General features: G+C 39.3%; 2 protein-coding genes across 2 annotated transcripts; both read right to left on the bottom strand.

Moving 5' to 3' along the window:
• Positions 1-413: 413 nt before the first annotated feature.
• LOC121759098 (protein KINESIN LIGHT CHAIN-RELATED 1-like) lies at positions 414-5,100 on the bottom strand. The gene is made up of 3 exons (XM_042154598.1): positions 4,244-5,100; positions 1,376-2,284; positions 414-888 (listed from the first exon to the last, which is right to left on the bottom strand). Exons 1-3 carry the CDS (start codon positions 4,909-4,911, stop codon positions 654-656), a joined length of 1,812 nt encoding a protein of 603 aa, XP_042010532.1. The 5' UTR covers positions 4,912-5,100; the 3' UTR covers positions 414-653.
• Positions 5,101-12,052: 6,952 nt separating this feature from the next.
• Positions 12,053-13,984, bottom strand: LOC121757058. The gene is made up of 2 exons (XM_042152536.1): positions 12,981-13,984; positions 12,053-12,368 (listed from the first exon to the last, which is right to left on the bottom strand). The coding sequence occupies exon 1, from the start codon at positions 13,819-13,821 to the stop codon at positions 13,216-13,218; it is 606 nt and encodes a 201-aa protein (XP_042008470.1). The 5' UTR covers positions 13,822-13,984; the 3' UTR covers positions 12,053-12,368; positions 12,981-13,215.
• Between the last annotated feature and the right edge of the window lie 6,596 nt (positions 13,985-20,580).

Below are 20,580 nucleotides of genomic sequence, written 5' to 3' on the forward strand. Positions count from 1 at the left end.
AACAGGCTACTGCGTACCATAATTGAACCCCTCACATGATATCGGGCCAGAGTGTGGGAGCCACCAAGGTGATGGAATCGCCTTTTGCTTCAATGCAATATGGTTTCATATTTTAAAAGACAATAACCATATAAAGTAGCTAGATAAAAAGAACAACTACATTACTAAACTCCCTCCATGTCATAATAGATGTCACACTTTTCTTTTTAATTTATCCCATAAAAAATGTCATACTTCCTTTTTTAAAAAAAGTTTCTCTCGCATTAATATAAATATAATATTTTCTCTCTCTATTTCACAAAACATCTCCTAAAATCTCGTGCCATTACCAAAGACTGACATCTATTATGGGACAGAGGGAGTAGTAAATAAGTGATAGAGTATTTTGTATCTAAAGGGGACAAAAGTCCAGGTTGCCTGAACATCTTCAAGATAACAACTGACATTTCTTTCCCACAATTCCAACTTAACAAATGGACAACAACAAAACAATAGAAGAAAAAGAAGAAAAAAGAAATAAACACAATGGCAAATCAAACGCCATGGAAAACAAAGGAGCCTCACCAAATTACAACTTAACACCATCACAATCTTCTACCTTATAAAACAATAAAGAAATTATTATAACCTGTGAGAAAATAAAATCCACACTCTTAACTTCTAAACCCGAATGCAGACCATTTCTTGGATGTCTCTTTCTTAGTCCTTTTGGAATTAGGATCAATAAGGTTTTCAAGGGATTTCGCCTTCTTGTTTCTAGACCTCCCGGCTTCTTTCAACAGCTCTGCTAGTCTTTTCTTTTCATCGTCAAAATCTGGATTGGCTGTTCCAAGTTTCTCTTCTCGCAGTTTAAGAACATACTCCAGAATCTCTATCGCATCTTCAATTCTGTACATGTAAACCAAGATTTGTTAAAAGAAGCGGCGGTCTTCAAAAGTGTTACTAGGCATACCTTCATTTTGAAACAACTAATCTAACTGCATGAAAGCGTCTCTGGATACCAACATTAGCAAATTCAATTTTGCTATACAATCAATGACTCAGAATGCAGACATCAAATTTGGCCATACCACAGCATAAGAAAACTGGAACAACTTGTTAAGAACTATGAAAATCAATGGCTCTATAATCGGGAAAATTGAAGTGAAATGCCTGCACATTTTATGCTGTTAAACTATCTTTGACGAGCTATTGGATAACGACGACAGATATATCTTCAAGTGGACATTCTTTCTCAAAAAATATACACTATAAGTGGACATCTAAATCCAGGCACCTCACAGTTGATAAGTAAGCTTATTTAATCCACAGCAGAACTGAAAAAAACACTGAAGTTCAAGAAGAATAAAGAGAATAGTCAATGAGATTATGTTACCTTCCCATAGCATCATAGGTTGCTGCGAGATTGCTATATACACCGAGAGTATCCTGATGACATGGGCCACACTCCTGTTCCAGTATTTCTCTAGCTTCCTCAAATAATTCTGCAGCCTCATCGATCTTAAACAACTGAATGCAAGCCAAACCCATTTGGTTTAGCACAACACCAAAGAAAGCTGATTTCCTCTCACCACTGGCTCTAAGTTTTGCTACAGCACTTTCAAAGGAGCTGTGTGATACCTCATACCTTCCAACCATGTAATACATCACCCCCATTCGTGCTTCAATCCCAGCTACTGTACTATGTTGTCCTGGTTTATCCTCCAATAGTTTCATGGCCTTCTGTAGGAGTTTCAAAGCTTCCTCAGGTTCATTGAACAACTCATAAATAGCTGAAATTTCTGTCATCCCACTAGCAATCTCTTCTGAAGTTGTTCCGGGAACAGGTTTTGCATATATCCTTAGAGCATTTTCACAATATGATCGCGACTCTCTTAATTTTCCTGTCTTGTAGTACAGGTCAGCAAGCCGGACAAAGACCGAGGCCACCGAAGGGTGGTTATCACCTTTTGAAGATTTGAAGACAGTGAGTGCCTTCTGGTAGGAGAAAACTGCCTCATCAAAGCGGGAAAGAGATGAATAGATATTGCCAATGCTAACATCAATAGCAGCAACTTCATTTTCTTGTCCATTGGCTATCATAGCCATGCTGGCAAGTACAAGGTGTTCCAAGGCTGCTTCATAGTCTCCTTTAGCCTCGCATATGAGAGCCATCAATCGACGGTCTGCTGCTTCCTCTAGAGATGCTGGTGGGCTATGCACTCTATGAATTTCAAGAGTTTTTTTGCATAAATTATCAGCTTCATCAAATTGCATGGCTTGAACATGGGCCTCCGCCAAGTATCTGCAAGATTCAATTGAAATTTGGCAGTGAAATAGTACTCCCTCCGTCCACGAAAAATAGGGTACATTTGCCATTTTTGGGTCCACAAAAAATAGGGAACATTCAAAAAAGGAAAGTTTTCAATCTTTTACTTTTTTCCCTTCTCTCTTACTAATAATACGGACCCCACATTCCACTATCACTACTTCTCTCTTACTTTACCAATTCTACATTAAAACCCATGCCATTCACAAAGTGCCCTATTTTTCGTGGACGGAGGGAATATAATTTATGTATTTTCTGTATACTCCCTCCGTCCCCAAAGAATATACATTTTGGGTTCAATACGAGTCTTAATGCAAAATTGGTAAAGTAAGAGAGAGGTAGAGAGAAAAAGTAATTAAAGTATTGTTAGTGGGGAATGAGTCCCACCTCATTAGAGAGAAAAGAGTTTCTAAAATTGGAAAGTGCATATTCTTGTGGGGCGGACTTAAAAGGAAATAGTGCATATTCTTGTGGGACGAAGGGAGTATCATTTATTTGCTTCATGATTTCCCTAATAATTTCAATACTCCCATTTTTAAGGTCTTTCCCTATTTTGCTTTTACTTCCTATCCTTTAATCTTCTCATAATTTCTTCTATATATTTTTTCTATTCTTCTTGAAATTTCTCTTATTTCTATTTCTTACATTATCCTCCTTGCTTGGATAATCTACAACTCATTCCGGCATGGAAAACACGTGACCTGACAGTGAGGAATCAGGAATGTGCTGGCCATGATAAACACATGAATTATGAAAAATAAAGTCATATAGGGGTTTGGTTGAAGCTGCAAGTGTTACTTAGGTGCTGAACAGGTCTTGTACATTAAAATGAAAACTTAGATGAGAACATAAGATAATAGGAATCCATCTCATTGAGTGAGTTTATCAAACAAAGAACCAGACGAACTCCACTGAACCAAGATTAATTGAGAGGGGGAAAAGGGGGGAAAAGGGCAAAAAAGGTAGTACTCCTAATGAATAGATAAAGGAGAAAGAAAGCATAAAGTTGTAAAGAAAGGAGAACAATAAAAAGCATGAAAAAAAAGAGGCCAGGAGATTTAGGAAGGTGGATGTTGGAAGAAGAAACGAGAGAGGAGAAAAAGGCAAAAAGGGGAAAGTGAAGGTGGGGGAAAAAGTTGTCAAGAAAAAGAGCAAGAAACACAAAAAATTGAGAAAAACGGAAAATAGATGAAGAAATTTGCACTTTATCAACAATCCTTTAATTATCTTACTTAATCAATTTTAGTCACGATTTGTGAGTAAATATAAGGGCATCAAAACAATTACGTTTCAACTTGGATCAAACCCACTCAAATTTAAGGCTAGACCATATAAGACTTTCCGGCTACTCGAGTTGAGTCAATAGTTCAAACAAAATTGATATGGGAAATCTTACCCCTAACACTAAACCTTCAGTTTTTGAGTTAGCCTGGAGGGCTGACAGGTTCACCAAAGAAATCCGGCATGTTGCATAAGTGCCTATTGATGACCCCACGAAAAAAAAACAGTACTACTATTAACTAAGGACTAAAGGCAACAACATCTTGACGGAGCAGCCAGGCCCAAAAGCTGAAGATGAGATAATGCACTCACAAGTTGCACTACATTTTCTCTCCAACCATCAAATTTCAGTTCAAAGGAACAGGGAAATAAAAGAGCTCTCCATACAGTAGGTTAATTCGGTAATTAAGTAAAAGGAAATCTAAAGAGCTGAGGAAAGTGTGGGTGGTGAGTCTAGGCGTGTATGTAGTTTAAACTTGAATTCTCTTCATAGAATGAACAAAATAAGACATGTGACATAATGTTTTTGCGGTAAAACGAGCTATTATAACTCAATTCAGATAACTAACCAACTATTCCCCTCAAATTTGAATATCATCAACGTTAGCTCCAAATACATTCAAAGAGTTGCAAAAGAAAAAAAAAAGTAGTTACCTGCAGGTCTCTGCAACTCTGGGATCATTATCACCCAAGGCCTCCATCTGAATTTGGAGGCCTTCCTTATAGCACTCAATCGACCGATCCAGCTGTCCAAGCATAGAATGCGTATCCCCCAGCTGCATATACCCTGAGAACGCCGCCAGCGCGTGATCCGCACCCTTCCCCACCTCCGGCACCTTAATTGCCCGCTCCAACACCGGCAACGCCTCCTCGAATTTCCCCAAACTGCAGTAGATCGCCGCCACCACGTGCAGGCTCATGGCCAAATCCAGGCTCGGCTCGCCGTCGACGGCGCATTTCTCGAAGCTCTTCGAAGCCCGCAGCGCGTAGTCCAGGGCCTTGCCGGGGCCCTCTCCCGACGCGATCGTGTCCCGGGCCAATTTGAGCAGGAAGGGGCCGAGATCCGGGTTGTCGAGGGAGGATTCATTGAGAAGATTCTTCTCCGGCGGGGATTTCTTCCTGGCGGAGCCCCGATCCGGCGAGGGTTTGGCGCGTGAGGTGGAGGGGGAAGGGGAGGGCGGGCGGCGCGTGGCTGGGGAGTTTGATTTGGGCTCGGATCTGATGGGTTGAGCTCGGATCGGAGTGTGGGGAGCCTCGTCGGGGACGGTGATTCGAAGCGGCGGTGCGTCCGGCGGCGTCTTGACGGAGACTAAACCAGGCATAACTGAAAGGTGAATTGAAGCGTGGAAATTGGGGGTGAGGTCAGCGAGAGTGGGAATGGAGGAAAGTAATTTAATAGGGAGGTTTAATTAAGAGAGTTAATTAGGGATTAATACAGGCCACCATTTCCATGACTTGCTCGCTTGCTGGTGAGACTGTGGAAGAGAGAGAGATGGCCGTTGGGGGTATATAGAGAGAGGGGGAAGAGAAACATACGTCTCACATTCCATTAACTTATTTTACTTATGTTTTATTTAAAATTAATAGTACACCTAATTTATTTTACTCCTATTTTATTTAAAACTAATAGCATATGAAAATGAGGCACATATCCCACAAACTTTTTTCCATCCATTTTTTCTTAACAATTCTTCAAAGTTGTGCCGGAATGAGAACCCTAATGGGAAATGGAGGGAGTACTTAAAAAAATGGGTATTTGTTTTCCTAACAATTGCAATAGTTACAATTCTAATTTCTGCTGAACGATTAATTGACTACGGAAAATGATTGTGATTAATGGTATAAGTTGGATAGTGCTGTCTTTATTTATTGTACTAATAATTGTGCTTTCCATTTATGCTTAACTAATAATTACTATAAATTAGTCATTATTATGCATTTAACTATGCAGTAGAATTGTGATTAAAAAATGAATGTTGGCTAATAAGGAAATGCATAGCTTAATACCGTTCCTTTTTTTAGTTTAACGTTTTATGAATTTGCTTTTGATGTTCTAGCATGGTTGGTTAAGCCAAAAAACATTAGGATTAGTTGATACGTGAAGTTATTTTCTATAGTGTAACTGAGAGTAAATCGATTTGAGATGATTTAAGCCAAAATAAATTAAACTACATCATCGACGACCCCTACGCTGCCACACTTCTTCAATAATATCGTTCTGGAGTCGAACGTGGGCTTGTTTTTGGCGCATGTCGGCAAATGCACGGACTCGATCGACGTCGTCATGGGGAATCCCCATGCCTACATTGCTAGTGGCCACGCCGTGGCTTGGACCCGCAGCATCAGCATCATCATTGACCCAATCGGTCAGTGCTGGACCTTCATCTTCGACGATCATGTTGTGCATGATAATACATGCGTACATGATGTTGGCGACATTAAAAAAATGAAATAAAGCAGAATTCGGCGGGAGTCGACGTAATGGCAGACGTCCCCGCGGAATTCCGCTTAAAGCCGCGGACCTGCGACGTCCTTAGCCCAATTCCGTATTCGTGGCGGGCACGCCTAATGGCGGACGTCCGCGACGGAATTCCGGGACGTCCGTGGAAATTCCGCGCGGAAGTCCGCCATTGCGGATGCTCTTATGCCTTTATATTTCAATTAAATTAATTTATGTTGAATGCTTTATTAGAATAATTTTATTCATTTACATATTAAACATAAATGCAAACTATACTACATCAGTCAAGAAATTAAGTTTATGCAAGCTCCCATCATATTCTGTTAAGATGTTGAAGAGTGTACACTGTTTTATTTAGTTATGCGTTGGAGAGCCTTGTCTCATACTACTTTTGGTAAAAAAACAGCTTACATGGTTATATCCTTCTAATCTTTCTATTATCATTACTTTACATGATTGTACTAGTAATATTTTATAATCTACATTCTGTTAATTCAAATTTCCTAATATATTCTCTAATATTTATGGATTTTAATGGAATTCTTTCTATACATTATCGAATGGGATTATTTTTTTAAAGGGACATATTATTCGTCAATTAATTAATTTGTGTGTGATATTTATTTTTCTAGTATATCACTAGTACTTTTTTTACATATACTTAGTTAATTTCATCAATGCTTTAGAGGTGTGTGCATAATGCGACCCAAGTTTTCTTCTTTTATTTTAAGTAGTAACAATAAGCAAATTTTAATAAATTAATAATGGAAATGATTAATTCTTGATAATGGTTCATGAATTATAATTGTAAATTCAATGAATTACTCCATTATTAACTAACAAAGAAACATGAAAAGCCCATTGTTTAGTAACAGTAATAATCACGTGTGCTGTTATTCTTAATAGAGGAATCCTTCAATTTTTATCCACCTAAATTCAATCCTTTTTCAAAAGTAATATTCAGGAAACTCCTAAACAAATCCATGATATCGCCAAAGACAATTGGGAGACCCCATTTAAGAATTGATGGTTTTGGAGATTAATATAATTATAAGGAATAAAAGTATTTAGTTTACATTACTTTATTGTTTTTCATTAGGTCCATATATTTTAATAGTAATATGTACTAGTAAAATATTAGGGTCATCACGTACTTTGACGTTTTCATTTTTATTTTAAAGTACAAATATCTAATTATACACTTTTCCAATTTAATGAAAAAATATCTGGAAGAATAACAGCTGGTACATCAACAGATCAACTGAATCCGTTTAGTACTTGACTCATAACGCATTAAATTATTTCAGCATAATTTGGAGAATCCTAACTATAGTATTATTCCAGCATAATTGAAAATACAAGTAAATCAATCCGACAACAAAGTTCATCTGTATTCTGATAGTTTTTCCTGTTAGTTCTATACACATGTGGTATTGCTCAGAGTGGGACCATATTATCAATAAAATGGAATCCATCCAAATAATAGAATCCGGTTGCAGAAATAATTTTGATCTTGTTTAATAGACTTCTTATTTTACCATTTTCATCGTTACACCGATAAATTTTTTATTTACTTTTTATTATTTTTGATAATAAACCTCGCATTGGTTGAAATTAAAGAATACAAGAGAGATTGGTAGAATAGTCTGAAATGTTTATTACTTTGTAATACTCCCCCTTAATATCAGGATTGTTTACAAAGTATTTTTTGTACAGAATATTCTATTTTTAGCCTACATAAATGTTTATCAATCATAAATCAATTACGCATGTCAGCTGGCATCACCGATACTCAACTTGCTCAAAACCGCCTTGAAGATCTTCGGACTTCCTGCCTTAGTAAGTATGTCTGCTAGTTGATCTTCTGATCGAACAAATGGTAGCTCAATGATCCCTCCTTCAAGCTTTTCCTTAATGAAATGACGGTCCACTTCCACATGTTTAGTTCGGTCGTGTTGTACAAGATTTTCATAAATATAGATGGTTGTTTTGTTATCGCAGAACAACTGGCTCTTCTGAGTAGGAGGATATCCGACTTCGGTCAGCATTCTTCTTAACCATAAAATCTCTGTCAATCCACTTTTGATTCCTCGAAACTCTGCTTCTGCAACGCCACCACCTTTTGTTTCTTACTTATCCATGTGACCAAATTTCCACCTGAAAATGTGAAATATCCTCTAGTTGATTTTCGGTCAATGGGATTACTCACCCAGTCTGCATCTGTGTACCCATCAATTTCTATGTCTTCACACTTTCTTAACAATACTCCATATCCTGGTGTGCCCTTCAAATATCGAACTATCCTTAAAGCGGCATCCATATGGTTGATGATGAAGCTCGCAGGCTTGCAGGTGTCGTGTTAAGCAATGATGTATCCTACTGATCAGGATAGAAACCCCGGCTCAGCCTGAACCTGGCATCAAAGAAATTCCTCAACCCACTTCTACTGGCAAGTATAGTGGAGGTAAGGGTCGAATCCCACAGAGATGGATGCGCTTTGGGTAATTGTGGTGATAGTCTGGAGGGGGTTGGTTAGCTACCACGCTTGGGTTGAGATTCTACCTAGACATGAATTAAAGATGGTACTCTACTGACTGGGTGGTGTGAAAGTGAACGACATGTGGCTGTGTACGTGAGAGTTGGGGACAAGGAGTTTCAGGGACATGTGGAAAGTAGGTAGTTACTATAAAAGGCTAAATGGAATATCAGAGAAAAAGTGGTGGTTGGGTGGCTACACTGTCAGCTCTGTAGGGTACCAGCATGAAAAGCAAAGGACAAAAGCAAAAAGTAACTAAAAAGCAAAAGTGGTCCCAAACTTGGATGTGGATGTTGTCTTCTTCAACAAGCATGAACAAAATCAAACAAACTCAGATTCCATAGATGAAATTACAGATTAGCAACTCCACAATTCAGATCCACAAATTAACTCACTAAAATTCGAAGATTAAACGAGCGAAATCAAGAACTACACATACCGGACGACATGCAAGGTGGCAGAATCACGTAAACTCAGATTTCGCACTTAATCACTTCAGAAATTAAATCTAAACAACAACTTAACTAACAATCACAGATCAAGCAGCTCCAAATGAAATCATGCCTTCAACACTTAGAAATTACCGCAACAACCAGATCTAAGCTACATAGGCAGAATGAAACAGATTCAAACCGAAAGAGAAGCATAAAAACAACTTCATTGCATAAAATGTTTGGATCCCAATAAAACACTTCAAAAGATAACAAGTATTGAAAATGCAACAGATCCAACGAAAAGATAACAAGTAAGATTAACTAGGAAAGCGAGTAAAGATTGTTTTGCCACTCTGGCGATGAAACTGCTACGACTACGAAATAAACTGGCTGGAACAATGGAAGGCGAATCTCCGGTGGACTGATGGAACTTCAGGTGACCATGGTTGTGGCGAGGAATGAGAAGATCTTGGATTATGCTGAAGGAACTGATCTACCGAGAGAGAATACTCTAACTAAGTGTGAATGTCGATCCTCCTATTCTCTCTCCAAGTGGCTTCCTTTTATAGGGAGGCCTGCCCTTGCTTTTTAGGGTAGACTCTCTGCGTGAAATGACTCTTTTGCCCTTGTTTGTGGTTGATCCTTCCCAGCAATCCTTCTTCTCCATCTCGAGCCTTTTTGGCATATATCCTGGTCAGTATTGCACCCTTCTGGCGCTCTTTTCACCTTAGTTATCCGAACCCTCTCGTACTGACTGGTACCCTTTTCATGCACACTTTAGCAACTGTTTTGCAGATATAATCCAATTAAGCAAGTTATACTGACCAGTAACCAATGCCTAGAATGCAACTTATCAATGGTTTAGTTGAGGTCGGTGCATAAATTGGCTTACAACCCCAATGGCATAAGCAATATCAGGTCTTGCATGGGTTAGGTAGATGAACTTACCTACAAGACGTTGATATTCTCCACGATCAGCCAGTTTGGCACCTTCCTCGAACTGTAGCCCATGGTTCACCATCATCAGAACTTCTGAAGGCTTACAATCCAACAACCCAGTTTCGGCTAGAATATCAAGAACGTACTTCTTCTGCCGAAGGAATACTCCTTCCTTAGATCGTAAAACTTCTATTCCAAGAAAATACTTTAATGGTCCAAGATCCTTCATCTCGAATTCCTGATTTAGATTCTTCTTCAAGCTTTCAATCTCCACTTCATCATCACCGGTGATGATCATGTCATCTACATAGATGATCAAGCATGCTACCTGTTCACCATTCCTTTTTATGAACAGAGTGTGGTCCGAGTGGCTCTGAGAATAACTGTACTTCAACATTGCTTGACAAAATCTCCCAAACCAGACCCTTGGGGATTGCTTCAAACCATATAACGTCTTCTTCAGTTTGCACACCTGTCCTTCTGCAAACATACCTGAATATCCTGGAGGTACCTCCATGTAGACTTCTTCATTTTTCTTGAGTTCATCGTGCAAGAAAGCATTGGTCACATCAAACTGATGTAGTGGCCAATTTTTGCATGCAGCTATAGATAGTAAGGTTCTGACTGTGCTCATCTTCGCCACTAGGGAGAAGGAATCCTCATAGTCAGTTTCATAGGTCTGAGTGTACCCCTTGGCGACTAGTCGAGCTTTATATCTTTCAATAGATCCATCTGCTCGTCGCTTGATGGTGAATATCCATCTGCATCCAACGGGTTTCTTCCCTTCTGGCAGTTTGCAATTTTCCTAGGTGTTGTTTCTGAGTAGTGCATCCATTTCTTTCTTCATGGCTTCCCGCCAGTGTTTGTGTTTCATAGCCTCTTCAGCCTTATGAGATATGTCTTCTTCCTCATACAATGCCATTTCAAATGCCCTGGCCATTTCTGTAAGTTGTCCCTGCATGAGGTTAGCCACTGAGTACCTCGTGTTTGGTCCTCGCCAATCCGGTGAATATCTTCTGGGCGGTATTCCTATTGTGCTTCTTGAAGGCAATTCAAAGATTCTCCCACTGGATTCTGCGCTCTCTGTGGGAACCTCATTATATTTGCTTTCATATCTAGCATGGTCAAAAACATGTTGTGGACTAGTATTTTCTGTATTACTAACCTCAAGAATCATAGGGGAGGATGATGGTGAGGCATTGTCACAAAGCTCGTCAGACTGCTTATGGGACTCTGTAGATGGCCCGATGGCACTGCAGTTCACATCGTCTGTTGGACCAACTTCAGTCACAGGGTTTTGCAAAGGCAAAGGGTTATGTTGAGGTGGTTCGGGTGTAGTGATTTGAGTGGGTGGCCAACTTAGCGGGTCGCTAACAGATTTAGGAGATATTTGTTCCTCCCCCTGACAGCCAAGTTGGGTATAAAAGTATTCACTTTCCACAAAATCACAATTTAAGGTAACATATAGGCGTTTAGCTTTGGGATCATAGCATCTATAGCCTTTTCTGATTTTTTCCATAGCCCAAGAAAACACATTTAATGGAGCAAGGAGAGAATTTATTCCGATCATTTTTGGGTATGTGGACAAAGATTGTACAACCAAACACTTTTGGATGAAGGGTGAGAGGAGGTGGTATTTGGTTTTGTGTTGTGAAAATATCTAAAGGGGTTTTGAAGTTTAAGATATGTGTAGGAAGACGATTTAGGAGATATGTGGAAGTAGCTAGGGTTTCTGGCCATAATGATTTTGGGACGTGAGAGTCGAATAGAAGGGCTCTAGTCATTTCTAAGAGTTTTCTATTTTTCTTTTCTGCCACCCCGTTTTGTTCTGGAGTGTGTGGACAAGTGGTTTGGTGAACTAATCCCCTTTCAGAAAAAAAAATTCTACATTCTAGCATTTACAAATTCTCCCCCATTGTCTGATCTAAGTATTTGGTTTTGTCTTTTGTATTGTGTTTGGACAAAGGTGTAAAACTGAATAAATTTTTCGAAAACTTCGGATTTAGATTTCAAGAAATAGACCCAGGTCATACGTGTACAATCATCAATAAACAACACAAAATACTTAAACCCATGACTACCCAAAACAGGAGTAGGGCCCCAAATATCAGAATGTATTAATGAAAAAACAGTTTTGACACGAGAATTGTTCAACTTATAAGACTGTCTGTGGCTTTTAGCCAAAAAACAAGTGTCACACTGAAAGGAAAACTGAGTGCTAGCTAACTTTGGAAAAAGAATACATAAATATCCTATGGAAGGATGTCCTAACCGGCGATGCCAAAGCTGGCCATGTGATTCAATCGATCCCTGAGTCAGCATCGCAACGCCGTGTTGGGCCATCTTGTCCACATAGTACAACCCGCGTTGCTCAGTGCCATGCCCAACTATCGTCCCCGTCCTGATATCCTGTAAATTACAGAAGTTTGGCTGCATTAGGAGATTGCACTCTAATTCGCGAGTCACGTGACTCACAGATAGCAACGTATGTGCTAAAGTAGGAACATAAAGACAATTTTTTATCTGTAAAGTAGAAGATATTTTTGTATAGTTCCTGCTCCCTGCACGGGGATTCGGTGTCCATTTGCCGTCTGCACATATTTTTTCCAAGTAGTGGTAACATCAGAAAAATCTAGACGCCGCGAATTACATGGTGTCTGTAGCTCCGTAGTCAAATATCCAATTAGTATCCTTTTCCATATTTTATGCACAGAACTGTTCGCCAAAGCCTGAAATTTATTCTGACATGCAATATTGGGCTGAATAGCTAAATTGGAATATTTTTGTGATTCAATTTGGTTGGGCACATAATCGAGGGTTGTATTGGGCTATTTTGGAAACTTGAGGACTGTTTGGTGCAATTATCCAAGAGATGGGGTCTGTTTCGTGATTTAGGAGAGTTCTGGTGGTTATTTTGAGAGAGATGTAATCTTTGGTGTTCATTTTCAGGCAAGGTTAAATGTTGGGGGTCATTGTGGAAGTCTTGAAAATTGTGAGGACTAAAACGTAAAAGAGACTCACCCCCTTCAAAAACCCTCGCCGCTGCTGAAGCCGTCGCGATTTTCTCCCCTGTTCGATCGTCGGCGCTGCGTTCTCGCCCGTTAACGACGCCGCCTCCGCTGCCCGCCGCTTTTCTGGTGTCGGTAGCCCGGTCTCCCACCGCGACCGCCGCCCGACTTGCCCTGTTCGCCGCCGATTTTTGAGCTCTCGCCTTCTTCATGTCATCTCACCATTCTGGGTAACCGATGAGGAGAAATCACCCCTCCTTAGTGTGCTTATTACCCACGCAGTGTGTGCAGATGAGGCGGCTCCGGTTGTCCTCCGATTTCTTCTGCCACGTCCGATTGGTGGCGTTGGGTGGCTGACCGGAGCGGTTGCGGTCGACGATGGCAAGTCCATGGCCGATTCCAGTGTGGTTCGCGTCCTTAGAGTGGTTGCCCCTTCCCATGATGTTCTCATTGGTTGATTCCCGGCGGACTATGCCGTATGCCATTCGAGCAGTTGGTAACGGATCCCGTCGGATGATCTCCTTCTTAACCGCTTCAAATCTGTCGTCTAAGGCAGTGACAAACTGGTACAATCGTTGCTTTTGTATTATCTTATTGTACTTGTCGATTGCCGTTCGAGCCTCTCCCTCCATTGGACTGGGTTCATGTATACCAATTGATATCCACAGTTTCTGAAATCTATTCCACAGTGCTTCGAGTATCGCCCCATCTTGTTTGATAGCCCCAGTTTGCCTATGCAGATCATAAACTTGGTAGGGTTCAGTCCCACTGCCGTATGTGACAGCTAGACCTTCCCACAGGTCTCGTGTCGTCGCATATTGAGACACCTCGTTGACAAACTGCTCTCTCTTCATCAAGATTAGTGTGTGTTGTGTATGTGTGTGCTGTGTGTGGGTTCATACCGGGTGTGGGTGAATTCCTAAAGAGTGTCTGAGCCTTGTGTGCCGAGATAACAAGATTAATAAGAGAAATCAAGAATTAAGAATACATACACCAAGACTTAATAATTCAAACACTTAACCATTCTAAACAGATTTGAACAGATACAAATAAGACTAAAGTTAACATATTGTGAATTTTTTATTTTAGTCTAAAACATTATCTTTTGAATTATTCGGTCCCTCACATTTGAAATCGGATCACATTTAGTCCAAAATGGACGAAACTGTTAAAATTTAACAGTCAACGTGGATTTATCGGATTTTGACTCAATTGATCATTTTTAATTAATTCAAAAAAAATTATTATGATTATAAATAAAAAAAAACTTTTATATTATAAATAAAAAATAACCCTCCACCTCCTCCCCCTCCAGCATCTCCACCATCTCCGTCGCCCTCCCCGCCTCCCGATTCCACCTCATCGCCCCCACCACCGTCGTCACCGTCTCATCCCTCAGCCTCACCCCCTCCTTACATCCTCACACTATCAGCACGATCTCATCATTCAAAACGCTTCTTCATCTCTTCAGTACTCTCTCTCAAAATTCTTCTGCAATTCGAGTTTAATGATTGAACTCATTTGATTTTCAATTACTACATTTGATTGTGTTGTTTTGAGTTTCATCACCAATAATTTAATTCATTTATTGAGAAAAAAAATGGACTACATCGGACTTAAGGTGGCGAAGAAGGATTTCGGAGGCCGGGCTGCTTGCTTCGGCACCGTGGTGGCCTTTCCACCACCACTGGCGGCGACAAATCCGATCTCATGTTGACGGAGCTCTATCCACTCTTCCTCACGCCGCCATCGCCCGGTTTTGGCTCGAAGCAGCGGAGGAATCGGAACAGATCTAGAAAATCCTCGTGATTCCGGCTGGAATTTTGATCTGAATGTTTCCGGAGACATCGATTTGAACGTCGACGCCAGCGGCGGTGGTGGTGGATTTGAACGAAGGAGTGAACTACATTCTCAACGGATGGGGTGATGATGTAAGGAGGGGGTGAGGCTGAGGGATGAGACGGTGACGACGGTAGTGGGGGCGATGAGGGGGAATCGGGAGGCGGGGAGGGCGGCGGAGATGGTGGAGATGCAGATGCTGGAGGGGGAGGAGTTGGGGGGTTATTTTTTTATTTATAATATAAAAGTTTTTTTATTTATAATAATAATTATTATTATTTTTGAATTAATTAAAAATGATTAATTGGGTCAAAATTCGATAAATCCACGTTGACTGTTAAATATTAACAGTTCCGTCCATTTCTGACTAAATGTGATCCGATTTCAAATGTGAGGGACCGAATAATTCAAAAGATAATGTTTTGGACCAAAATAAAAAAAATCGCAATATGTTAAGGACCAAAATGAGACTCTAGTCTACAAATAACCTAACAATTGGGGATATTGTTGATTTCGGAGATAGAATACCAACCAGAGAGGGTTGAAAGTGCCCATACCACATTGATGGAAGGCCATCGCAATCCGAACTCTGAGCCCATAACGCCTCTTCAATTCCACAATCTCCAAATAGTCGCACCAATAGTAGTTCTGCGGGAGCACGTGCTGAGTCAAAATGGGACTATAAATGGCGGACAGAGGGAGTAAAATATTACATGAGATTTTTAAACCAATGTAGACCACCAGTTCCAGAGAGTCTACTTAATTGCCTTAAAAACATTGCTTCAATTATGTTAAATATGTATAAAAAAAGTACAAGTAATATGTTACTTGTAAAACAATAGAATTTTGGGATGGAATCCTAATAATAACATTCAAAAGCAGCAAAAATATAGAGAAAAAAGGTTAATGAAAAGCATCATTATAAAAAGAAAGAAAGAAAAGCAAAAGGGTGAGAACCATAAATAGAGTCTAGATCGTTTGATGGATTAGAACTCAGAAGTGGTGGCGGGCTTTACTTATATTTTAACTCTTCCGCATGAGAAATGATGCATAAAAGCGGTTTTAACTGTTTTTTTGCATTTGAATGAATTGTGCAATTGGTAAGGTTGTAATTGGCCTAATTTTTTGCTATTAATTAATATTACTAGATAAAATCATATCGTTTAATGTCACATGTGCTACTCATTTACAACATTTTGTTTGCTAACATGTATGTACACGTTTCCCAATAAATTGAGAGCAATTTTTTTAAAATCTATAAGTCTCAAGTCACTACATAGGGTGAATGATAGAGATCCGACACACACATCTTCAGCATCGACCTAAGACTATGTTTATCAGCAACCATTCAATCCAATCTAACCATCCACTTTTTTAATATTTAATTAATTTCTATCTCCTCCACATCATCTTCCATATTATTAATATTTATCCAATCCAACCACACCTTTTTTCATGGTTTATCAATGACCACCCAACCATACCATTATACTCCCTCCGTCCCGTGCTACTCGCACGTTTGCTTTTCGGCTCGTCACAAAGTCCTTACACTATTTATAATTTAAGTTAGAATTAATGCATTTAATTAATATGTTAGTTTAAGTTAAGAGCTCTTTTATTAAGTGATGTCTCATTACACCTAAAATTCTTTTTTAATTACACAAAAAAATCAATCCCAAATTTACGGCCTAAAATGAAAAGTGCGAGTAGCATGGGACGGAGGGAGTATATTTTTTATACTATTGTTTTTTCAACAATAATATTATTACATAAAATACTTATTATTAAATAATAAAATTTATAAAAAAGTTTGAAAAAATGACAAACTAAAAATTATAAAAAAAAAACAAACAATAAATGGACTACAAAATAAGAAATTATACCAAAAAAGGAGTATATGTGGAGAAAAGATGAGATTTTTTTGTATGCAAAACTATAGCAAATGTGGTCTATACTTATAGAGGATGAAAAACTATAAATTTTAGTATAATTTTTATAATTTTTGTATATAATATATTAAAGATATATACATATTTGTTAAGACTAAAGTCCCAAAATGGTCCTTAACATATTGCGTTTTTTTAATTTTGGTCCAAAACATTATCTTTTGAATTATTCGGTCCCTCACATTTGAAATCAGATCACATTTGGTCCATTTTGGACGGTTCCGTCAAATTTTTGACGGTTTTAATTACCGGGTCACAAATCCGTCACTAATCCGTCACTAACTGGGAGAAACTGATCCGTCACTAATCCGATACTAATCCGTCACAAATCCGTCACTAATCCATCACTAAATCCGTCACTAATCCATCACTAAATCCGTCACTAAGTCATCCCGTATCTTGCAAGACCCGTGACCATGGTGGTCCAAGAAATAGTATTTCTCCATGGCGGCGAAGAACCGTTAAAATAACCACCTCCGCCGCCATAATTGGAATAGCCATTATTGTAATTATACATAGGATAAGAAGTGTTTGAGTTGTGATTGATGGAATAATTAGGATTGGGATAGTATGAGGAAGAAGATTCTCCCATATACATAGTTTCTGGATTCATCGGGCGCTGCGTGTACACCACAGACGGCGTCGTATGCTTCTTCATGTAATTCACATTCATAAAGCCACCGCCATCATTGGGGATATTCAGATTGAGATTCTCATAGCCTGGGAAATAGCATCTGGCGCCGTAGGGGAGCTGCTTCTGCTGCTGATGGAGGTGGTGCGGCGGCGAGATGACGTCATGGTGATCTAGCGAGTCCAAGTCGGAGCCGCGGCCGTCGCCGCCGCCGCCGCCGCCGCCGCCGTCTTCGTCCTCCGAATCATCGGAATGGAAGTGCAGATGGGAGCCAGAGTCGGAGCGGGAAGGGAGGTGGTGGTGAATTTTATCCGGCGGCGAGGCGAAGGGAGAATCCCCCTTGCTGTGCGCCGGGAGGTTGAGAACCGGCGAGGGCGGGGAGTGGAAGGAGGCGTCGAGATCCTGACTGAAGAAGCGGTCGAGAGAGACGCCGACCTCCTTGAGGGAGTGGAGATAAACCATGTGAGCCTCGGCGAAGGCGAAACGCTGCCGTACGGCTTCGTCGAGGAAGCTGCAGCGCTCCCGGCATAGAAGCACCGCCGGAGAATCATCGGGCTTGGAGGTGGCGCAGCCCATGGATTGATGAGTGGATTTGAGACTTAAAAAAAGGAGAATCTCTTCATTCTTGATTAAACCATGGTTGATGAGGGAGAAATTTAGTGTTGGGGGAAAAGGGGAAAGGGAAGGAATCTTTTCTCCCAGTGACGGATTAGTGACAGATCAGTTTCTCCCAATTAGTGACGGATTAGTGACGAATTTGTGACCCGATAATTAAAACCGACAAATATTTGACGGAACCGTCCAAAATGGACCAAATGTGATCCGATTTCAAATGTGAGGGACCGAATAATTCAAAAGATAATGTTTTGGACTAAAATAAAAAAAAATGCAATATGTTAAGGACCATTTTGAGACTTTAGTCATTTGTTAATAAAAATATCAACCAATGAGATTGTGCCATTTGGCATAATCTCATTGGAGGAATCACGAGAGGATTTGAGAGACCATGCCGTCGGTGGTTGCACACCATCCAACTGCGATCACAAACAGACACAAAGAGAGAGAGACCAGCTTGGGAATTTTTTTTAAATTATAAAATGACATGGAGGTCGGCCACTATCACCGATAAACTTGATCTAAACACCAATTGCCAGTCCACCGAGCTCGTTGACCGCATTGAGCCTAAGCCCTCATAATTAACAACTACTCCATTCGTTCCTCTATAGTAGAGACATTTCTTTTTAGCACAGGATTTAAGAAAAACTGTTTTAAATGAGTAAAGTAAAAGGAGAATAAAGTAGAAAGAAAAAAAGTAGAGAGATGAAGAGAGAATAAAGTAAGAGAGAGTAAAATACTTTTTGCCAAAAAAAGAAATGACTCAACTACAATGAGATAACCCAAAAAAGAATACGACTCAACTACAGAGGGACGGATTGAGTATAATTATTAATGTATTAGAATCAAACTAAATGTATAAAATAAAACACTACTAGATATGCATTAACGTGCATGATGCCCACATAAAGTATATAACATAAGCATTATTTTTCTATGTATAGATGCATTGTGATTTGACGCGATATACTCCCTCTATCCCATTAAAAAATGAAACATTTTTCTTTTTGGATTGTACTATTAAAAATGAAACGTTTCATAAAATGGAAACAACTCTATCTCTACTTTTTCATCTCTCTTACTTTACCCTCTCTTCATTAACTCACAAAACAATATTACATAAAATCCCATACCCATTCTCAAATGTTTCATATTTAATGGGATGGAGGGAGTATATCAATATAATTGGTACCACAACATAAGAAATAATATCATATATTATTTGTAGTTATATCTTAGTATGGAGTACTATATTTCTATATTCTAGTGTTAACAATTAAGAAAATATCCGTATTCCATGGGGATAAGCATTAAGCCCGTTAGAACTTAGAATGCATTGGGCTCAAACACTAGAAGCGATCGGGCATGTAGAATTTTGACGTGGGCTAAGTCTATACTTAATCCCATTAGTTATTTTAAATGTCATTCTGTGTTTGTACGCTGTTATTAATAAAATATGGAGTATTCTATACCAAAAATAAAATAAAATATAATATGGAGTATTTACCTTATCGAATCCTAAATTATTTTTAATGACCTCAATATTTTACTGTAAAATTTTACTTCATATTAATTTAATTCATGATGTTGGAATTGTATATTGTCACGACCGCCCATACAAGGGTACCACAACGCGGCGATCGTGACCGACATGCATGGATAACAATTTAAAAAGAACATCTTGATTAATTTAAAGGAAGAAAAACAACTTAGGTTGAAGAGTTTAAAGTTAAAATGTTTTTTTTTGAAAAGACATAAGGTAAAATACTTTTAAAAGGACAACGGAAAAAATTAGACTTAAGAAATACAACCACTGAATCCTAAGTTGAACAAATACTTAACTTAAATCTTGAAGAATAAAAATTTCAAAAGACAACGTAAAGACTAGTTTAAAGCTCATCACCACCATACATGTTCAAAACATAAAACATAAAGGAAAGATTAAGTCTTGAGTCATAGTTCAAGTTATAGCAGCGGAAAATACAGTTTAAGGAGAGTCAAGGACGACGCCTATGTATGACGACACAACGCATCCTAAGTACTTAAGCCAGCTCAACATCCACCGCAACATCCCGCTCAACCTGCATATAAGAAAATAATATGCAGGGCTGAGTACTTGTTGTACTCAATGGGCTCATGCTGAAAACATTTTAATAATAGTTATGTCATCCATACCAGTGATCTCGAGTTTTATGTAGTAGGAAAATATCACGAGAAACACAAAAATATTCAAGTCTGGCCAGACAATTTATCTCCCCACTTTTCACATCAATCCAACAATCACAATCACAATCACAGTGCGACGAAAGTGTGGCCACACTATTCGCCCACGAGACCGGCCGACTTGCAAGGACGGCTCACGATCCCACCAGTGTACACAGCCCGATAGGGTTTACGGCCCTACTCGGACCCGAATTCGTTTCACAACACAGCCATATAGCCTAACGGAGTAAACTCATACGAACTAGGCATCAGGCACACAATCTCATAACAAAAACAACATGGCATGACATAACAGTTAAACCACCCTTATATCCCCACATAATATTTTTCGGAAAAGTAAAGAGGTTTGAAAAGAAAGC

The sequence above is a fragment of the Salvia splendens genome, chromosome 12, assembly GCF_004379255.2.
Source record: "Salvia splendens isolate huo1 chromosome 12, SspV2, whole genome shotgun sequence".
Taxonomy (NCBI): Eukaryota; Viridiplantae; Streptophyta; class Magnoliopsida; order Lamiales; family Lamiaceae; genus Salvia; species Salvia splendens.

What these genes read in the sequence shown, in the direction of transcription:
- LOC121759098 (XM_042154598.1), bottom strand. Translation starts at nt 4,911, where the DNA reads ATGCCTGGTTTAGTCTCCGTCAAGACGCCGCCGGACGCACCGCCGCTT. An exon ending in AGAGTTGCAGAGACCTGCAG is followed by an intron (nt 2,285 to 4,243) that starts GTAACTACTTTT and finishes TGAATCTTGCAG; the next exon opens with ATACTTGGCGGAGGCCCATG. An exon ending in ACCTATGATGCTATGGGAAG is followed by an intron (nt 889 to 1,375) that starts GTAACATAATCT and finishes TTACATGTACAG; the next exon opens with AATTGAAGATGCGATAGAGA.
- LOC121757058 (XM_042152536.1), bottom strand. Translation starts at nt 13,821, where the DNA reads ATGAAGAGAGAGCAGTTTGTCAACGAGGTGTCTCAATATGCGACGACA.